At 25.4% G+C, this 8,074-nt stretch overlaps 1 protein-coding gene across 1 annotated transcript in view; it reads left to right on the top strand.

The window, feature by feature from the left end:
* Window positions 1-365: 365 nt before the first annotated feature.
* Window positions 366-8,074, top strand: part of LOC111622990 (leucine-rich melanocyte differentiation-associated protein-like) — a 24,244-nt gene continuing 16,535 nt past the window's right edge. The window contains exons 1-4 of the mRNA XM_023365472.1: window positions 366-618; window positions 702-841; window positions 3,277-3,377; window positions 7,043-7,169. Coding sequence (XP_023221240.1) covers window positions 773-841; window positions 3,277-3,377; window positions 7,043-7,169 — 297 coding nt within the window. The 5' untranslated portion in view covers window positions 366-618; window positions 702-772. The remainder of the gene's footprint in view (window positions 619-701; window positions 842-3,276; window positions 3,378-7,042; window positions 7,170-8,074) is intronic.

Raw genomic sequence — 8,074 nt, 5'->3', positions numbered from 1 at the left:
ATTACATAAATTCGTTACTAATTAACTGCATTCGACACCTTATTAATTTTAAGTCGAACGAATGTACGCATGCATAAAATCAATCCTTTTTAATTCTTCAGTAATAAATAAATAAATATAATGCCTTTACAGTACTTTTAATTATTCAAGTAGGAAGGAATTCTACGAGATACGACAATAATTTATTCCAAAGTTAACATTTTGCGCCTTTTTAATACAGTACAAAGTCGCTTGTATTTTTATAAAGTAAATAGGACACCGAAAAGGAAATACTTCATTTTCTTTGCGGAAAAATCGTTTTTGCGCATTCGAATATTCTACTTTTATGGAATATTTCGATAAATAAAATTTAAAATGTGCCGAAGAGGTAAATCGAATGAGGGAAGGTCGAAGGATGTCTTCTCTCGTTTCCGTCTTTCGGATGTAATTTTAGCCAAGGGAATGATCGATGTGTCGCAACTCTTGTCAAAACTTAACATTTCCTGCGGCGTCAATTTTTAAAATTCGTTTAGAATTCCAGTTTGAAGGACGCCCACTTAGTTATAATATTTTTTCTTACGCATTTATATAAATAGAGCGATAGAGTAATGGAGAAAACATGGCGCGTTAATAACATTAGTATGTTAATTTTTTCTTTAACGAATTTTCTCTCCTAATTAAGCTTTAAGTATAAAATATGTTTAAACTCGACTTCGTTATAGTAATAAATGATCCGGAAGTAAATTGTCTTTCAATTTAGAATTCGAATTGAATCGAGTTCTTTTATATTCGGATGGATATATTATCCCATCTGTGCGTCGTAAAATCCTGGACCGATACATGTAAATTAGCCGATATTAAGGTAGAGTTACTTTTTCTGTTTCCATTTTTTGTTTAACTTAATTCAGTTATTAAATAAGTTTAAAATTAAATGATAAACAAACTGGAATAATTTGATTAACTCTCCTTTTATGACCACCAGTTAAAACTTTTCTAGTTTAGTTATCAAATTATTATTTGAAATACTTTATCTATTTTGTGTGTTTACCAAGACTTCCAAGTGTTTTATAGTAAAACAAAAGTAGAAATATTATAATTTTTAAATAAAATTTCCTTAAAATAATTCTGCGCACTTTTCAAAATTAGTTTACTTCAATAGTGGTTTTAGATAAATCAAACAATGTAAATCTTTTATGCGAACATTCCAATAGAATTATTTTGGGATTAGAGATATAAATACTGTTATTTCAATTATTAAAAACTCATTATATTCGAATCAACATTTAAATTAATATAGTGTATTTAATGTAAGAAAGACATGTAATATAATGTTTATAAAGTGATAGCCTCTTCATATGTTTTCTGAGTTTCAAGGAAACATTAATATATTTACATTTTTTAAAATAATAAAAACTGTTATTTTATTAAAACAAGGTCAATAATAATAATTTAAAAAACTGAAAACAATCATAAATTTATTATAAGAAAATTAAATATTCTGAATATTATCATTGTCATTTATATCTGCTATTCTCATATATTATATATTAATTGTTAGAAAGATAATTTCTATCAATATGTTTATCAAACTAATTTATCATGAAAGCGTTAAAATATTTTTATACGAATAAAGTTAATAAAAGTCTCCTAGTACTCATTTAATAATTAATTAAATAAAAAATGGAAAATTATTACATAAGCTAAATTAATCATATTAAACAAATAGAGAAGCTCTGATACACAATGATAAGCACTAGAATGTCACAATTTTAATTGATATCAAGTAATTAATTTCACAATCATCTAGCAAACAGATAACAAATCTATTGGGATATTTAGTTAAACCATTTTTATTTCAATTAAATCTTTTTTATTTTTAGATATTCATAAATTTCTTTTATTCGTAAATGTGTTTTAATATATTGACAATTAAACTGATTTTAAATAAATTAAATAATTTATTTTAAAATACATTTAAAAATTAAATATCCATTTGAAATATGTAATTTATTAGTTAATACATATTCCTCTTTATATTTTAATGAAAATTTAATTAATTGTTTGTTATTAAGGCAGTGAAAATATTTATATATTTTTAAATTCACAAATGCTAATAGGATAATGCTATGAATGATTATAATCAGTGGTTGAAAAATAAATGAAATATTATTTAAAATTTTATGAAATTTCAGGTTTTCCATGGCATCAAATAGAATAAATGTAATGTCGTATTGATGATAATTTTTTTATTAATGCATTTTTTATGCCTTGTCACTGTTAATAGTTTGAATTATACTGCGTAATGCTTAGTCATTATTCCATAATATGATGATGATATTGGTATAATTTTATTTTTGTATGTTTATTCAGAATATGAGTACATATAAGTTAACTGTTTAGATAGAGATGCCATTTCAATGTAAAGTCAAGATTCTATGCTTTTGTTTCTGTTTTCCATAAAAATTTATTGGTTAGAAAATAAATGAAAGATTAATAAATGCTTTACTTATACTCAAAATAACATGTACAGTACTTATGTACAGTCTGTTTCACTCATATCTGTAAGAAACACACAGTGTTAGGAAATATTTACAGTTTATAAATATACTGTATTTTCCGGCGTATAAGACTTTTTAACCCATGAAAATCTTCTCAAAAGTTGGGGGGTCGTCTTATATGCCGGGTGTTGTCATATATGGCAAGTATATCCCAAACTCTTTATTTTAACTGTAAAAGTTAGGGGTCGTCTTATACTCCAGAAAGTATGGTCGTTGCAAGTCACACATCCTTAATACATGTTCCCAAATTCTAATTCTATAGTCAGAATACACATTAGATGTGAGTCCCTGACTCAAGCTGCTTTCTTACTGGCATGACTAAGATGATTGTTTCCTGACTCATCTGAAAGGAACCTGCTACCGCCATCTCTTTTCACTTTATGGTCATAGAGTTTTTCTGACATCATAGAACCAGGTCCAATAAAATATTGATCCACCCTTTGTTACACTAAGATTAATAATTGATAAAGTTAGGCCCAGCTAACTATATCAAACAAATCAGGCAGCCAATCGAGATCAGACTCCTGACACTTATAATTAATTATTTTAAAATATTTTATGCAATTTAGTTTTATTAAAAATATCTGTAAATGGAAAAAATTGTAAATATTATTTAAAACACTATTTTAATTTTAAAATGTACTATAAATAATTGTCTAGTATTAATTTTTAACATCTTAAGTAACAAATTTATAAATTAAAACAATTAACATTGTTCTTTGTTTTTATTTTAATATAGTTATCTTACATTGGACAAGAATGTTATAGGATACCAGCCATACTTGGATTAACCTATGGATCTCAAGTGAAAAGATTAGATTTAAGTTATAATTCCATTAGGTAAGTAGCAGAACATGTATTTTAATTTTTAGAGAGAATTTTTTATACGAATTTATATATACAAGATGATGAAAGATAATGTAATTGGATATTTTCATACATTATATTTTTGATTTCAGAAATATTTGAAAGTTTGATTTCATGCGCAAAATATTCTCTACTTTGATATATTAGTTATTAAACTAAATTGCAATAAATTTATTATCATTATTTAAATTCATTCAAACTGTAACATTTTTTAAAATTTTATTCTTGATGAAAATATTAATTACTGTTACATTATGATAAATTTTTAACATTTTCGTGTTAAACTAAGAATATTGTTTCCAAATTAAATATGGTTTTTTTCATAGCATATTCAAATTGTTCTAAGGTTTTTGCATAGTTATTTACATTCCTTTTAATAACTTACATAAAGGAAAGGTCTTTTATTAATATTTTCTTTTTTCTTAAGAAAAGTAATTAATAACTACAAGTTAACAATAGTTTTACAATATACTATTGATAAAATTCTCTAGTGTCAGTAGATTGAGAATTAATACCTCACATTGTCCATTGTAGTGTTTTCTAATTTCATCTTCTCAAGAAAACGACACATCACTCCTTTACATCTATTGTCTTAGGTCAAAACTGGAATGACCTCTTTTCCCTTTTTCTTTTCATGAAATGTGGCCACATACAAAAGTATAGTCCCTCGTATATATAATCACTGTCAAGTTTACATTTTTAATTATTTACTATTATGTAAATGTGACTGATTATATAATGACAGTTCTTGTTGATGTGTACTGTATTTTCAGGAAAAATTGAAGAATCATATTCCATAATATATGAACATTATCATTAGTTCTACAATTTACACAATTTTTATTAAAATTCATCTTATAAGATACAGAGTTAAAAACATATGACATTCCCATGCTTGATAGATAACTCTCAGATAAATAAAATGCTTATTTGGAAAATTACTTTGCACGCATTTATTTTGATAATCTCTTGTCTGCATTAGTAACGCATTAATTAATATATTATTAAATCAGCATTATCATAATATGTTTAATTTTGTAGTAACTTGATAAGCTTCTTGAAAATACTGTAGAAGTAAATGGCATATATTAAAAATGAAAGTATACACAGGACAACTTTCCAAACAGATAATTCTCTACATCAGAGTTTTTTCCCAACAGATCATTATTGACCTGTTCGGAGTCAGTGAAAGTTTGAAGGGGTTGACAAAACTTTGCTAATATAAAAAATTTATTTAAAAATATTAAAATTTTGCATATTTTTTTCACTTTCAAATATAGAAGGATCCATTTAAATTAAGTAGGAGACTGTTGAATGTGTATTTATATATAATACAAGTATCCCTTTGTACAGCACAGTTGAAAATTGGGGATATCCCCCTACAACGCAACTTCCATGTTTGCTCTAACATGGTTTTGGAAATACTCTGTACAAAATTTCACAATTTTTAAGTGTAAACTTTGTTATTCAATATTTTTTTTATTTAAGTAAGCACAAATTTATCTCACAGTATTGTCTCGAATTTGCCCATGAATTTTAGAATATTGAAATTTTCAAATTATTTTGTGCTTTTCATCAGGTTTACTTTAATGAAAACTATAGGACAAGGAAAGAAAAATCACAGTAACTTTCCCATCAATCATGTTTCATCATCACTGCTTTCAGACTTTAGCCTTTAAGACTCACTGTATTTTCTTTTTATAAATTAATCTTCATATTAAGTAAAGTTTATTTAAATATTTTTAAGTGTTATTAAACTTTTTTAACCATAGGTATTACTTATCTATGAATGTTTACTTCATTCGTAAAAATGATGAACTAAATACAGCAGTAGCTCGGTACTCGAACAATTCAGTATTCAAACATAAATTCTGGAAAAAAGTCACTTGGTACTCTACTGAACAAATGCAACCCACTAGAACAAATTTTCAATTAATAACATATTTTTATTTCATCCATAAAAAATTTTTATGATAAAAAATAAAAATATGAAAATGTTGCTGACACTTTTGACCAAGATACTTTGTGAAAGGAAAATGCCCTCATTTAACTAAAATTAATATTAATGCATATTACAGTACTTTTAATTGTGATTGTTAATTAATTATTGATTGCTTTGATAAGCATATTTCTCTTAGTAACAAAACAGAATAGTATAATTTTGCTAACTTCTGGAATATAACCCTATGTTTTGCATTAGCTCTTTTTTTTCGTATAGCATGAATTTGCATAACACAGCACTTTTTCAGAATGTAACTACTGTGTTATACAAGGGATATCTGTATAATATTGTGTAATATATAATGTATATAATATTGAAGAGGGTCGATGGGAAAAGATTATCTTAAACAAGACCAAAACACAAAAAAGGTTGACCTTGATAAGCATCAAAAGAGATATATATTGCATTTTGTATTATTTTTATTTTTATGAAAAAACGTGTACTATGAAAAGTTTTATGAAAATTTTATTCTTTAGTAATTTCAATATGATTCTGTATCTCTGTTATTATATAAAATAGGGGGCTTTGTCCACTTGTTCAAAAATTTTGTGACAATTCATGAATTCTCCATACTGCCATTTCTATTTTCTTCTCATGATGGAAAAGTTTTAGGATGATTTTAACTTAAGTATTTGATATATATAGAATAGATTTAATGTGATTATTTCTATTTTGATATTAGTGTTATCTGGAAGAAATTATTCTTGAGTAAGTGTCTAATTTGCTAGATGTATTTGTCAGGAAGCAGTGCTGACTGAATGATAATTTATATATGAGGCAAAACTGATTTTTGCCATTGGAATGGTTGTCAACAGAGACCACTTCTAATGCTGGCACTCTTATATGAACTATTTATAAACAACATTAATGTATATTTACTGTATTTAGTTTATTATTTTTATTTCTTTTTCTCCTTTCAAGTATTTTTGACTGCTCATTTTGTCACCCTTGCATTTTGCCACTTGAGGCAAGTCTCCTTGTCACCTCACCCATTGAGCAGTTCCTGTCGGGAAACTTGACCATATCTGGTTGATTATAGTTGCATGGCATTGATCTTTACCAAATCTAATAGCCAATCTTCAAGAAATAGGTCTAATATTTGAATAATAAAATATGTTAATGCTTTATTATCCAAATTTGTTCTTACCAGATGAATTACATATGCATTTAAGTTTTATCTGCAAATATACTTTTATATATTATCAAATGTCTGTGTAATACATTATCTATTTATTTTTCTGATTTAAGAATTTGATGATAGTTAACAATCTGTTCAATTTTATTATTATATTAAATTTATTCCAATTATGAAAATTTCAAAAATATACAGATATAAAATGTTTTCCTTTACATTATTTTTAGTTTTTAATTACTTTATCTTTATATAAGTTCAATTTAATAATTATTGTAGTTAGAACTGAAAATTTAATGTAATATTCCAAACGATATTAATAAACAAATATTGATTTTTTACATTAATATTGGTGTGAATTTTTATTATTATATTCTTGTTGCAAACTCAGTTACATTTTGAATTTGATTATTCATTTTTATGCACAGAATAGAATTTATGAAAATAAATTTAATTATTAATATAAAAATTAATGAAAATGTAAATCTTGTTTATTTTTTGCAGGACATTAGATGGATTGCAGTTGTTTCCAAATGTTGAAGAATTAATTTTAGATAATAATGATCTTTATGATGGAGTTGAATTTTTCTATAATCCTAATTTAACAACACTTTCATTAAACAAAAACAAGGTTTGTTTTGCGTTTTCACTTTATTTTGTTAATGTTGAAGAATTAAAATAGTTTAATATTTTAAATTTTCTTTATTATTTTGTATATAATTTACATAGCTGAGATTAATTATATTTTTGCATATTTTTATGAGAAGCGATTTCTGATTCATTTCAAGCATTATATAATAATGAACGAAAAATTTTTATATCTTGAAGCAAGAATAATTTTTCTTAGATGTTGTTTATTATTATAAATAGAACACGAATAAGCGTTTTTAAAATAATAAACCATTTGAAAGATATCAGGTAAAGTGATTATATTATAGAATTTTAAGAAACAAAAACTGTTTGACTAAAGTTATCAAAATTTTTTCTATTTTATTAAATATTCCATTTCAATTATTCTACATTTGATCTATACCACACTAAGAACTTCCTGAAGTCAGACAAAATATTGTGTAGTAAATAATTTTGATAGCTTTAATCAAGTAGTTTTTGTTTATTAAAATCATATAGTATAGTCATTTTACGTATTTGTTTCAAATGCATTTTTATTTAAAAGACAAACCTATTTGTGTTCTATTTATAATAATAAGCAACATTTAAGAAAAATTATTCTTGCATCAAGATATAAAATTTTTTACAAGATATAAAGTATTATACAGTAGAGCCTCGATTATCCGACCCCCGATTAACAGACACCTTGGTTAACCGACACATCGGTTAACCGACTGTCCTAGTCGGCAAATTTCAAATGTCCGCTAGTGATGTGGCGCTACAATATTTGGCTATGTCTTGGCTACTTTAATATTATTTTTACGTGTTTTAGCTGGCAACACTCATTCAACCATGAAAGGGAGCCGGTATTTAAACGAGGCTTAATTTTCTAATTTTTAACGATACAATAGCGACGATTATTATTTT

This window comes from Centruroides sculpturatus, unplaced genomic scaffold, assembly GCF_000671375.1.
Source record: "Centruroides sculpturatus isolate CEXI.00-Female unplaced genomic scaffold, Cexi_2.0 scaffold39, whole genome shotgun sequence".
NCBI lineage: Eukaryota > Metazoa > Arthropoda > Arachnida > Scorpiones > Buthidae > Centruroides > Centruroides sculpturatus.
Note: the sequence above shows the minus strand (reverse complement) of the source record. Positions and strands in the feature narration are given on the sequence as shown.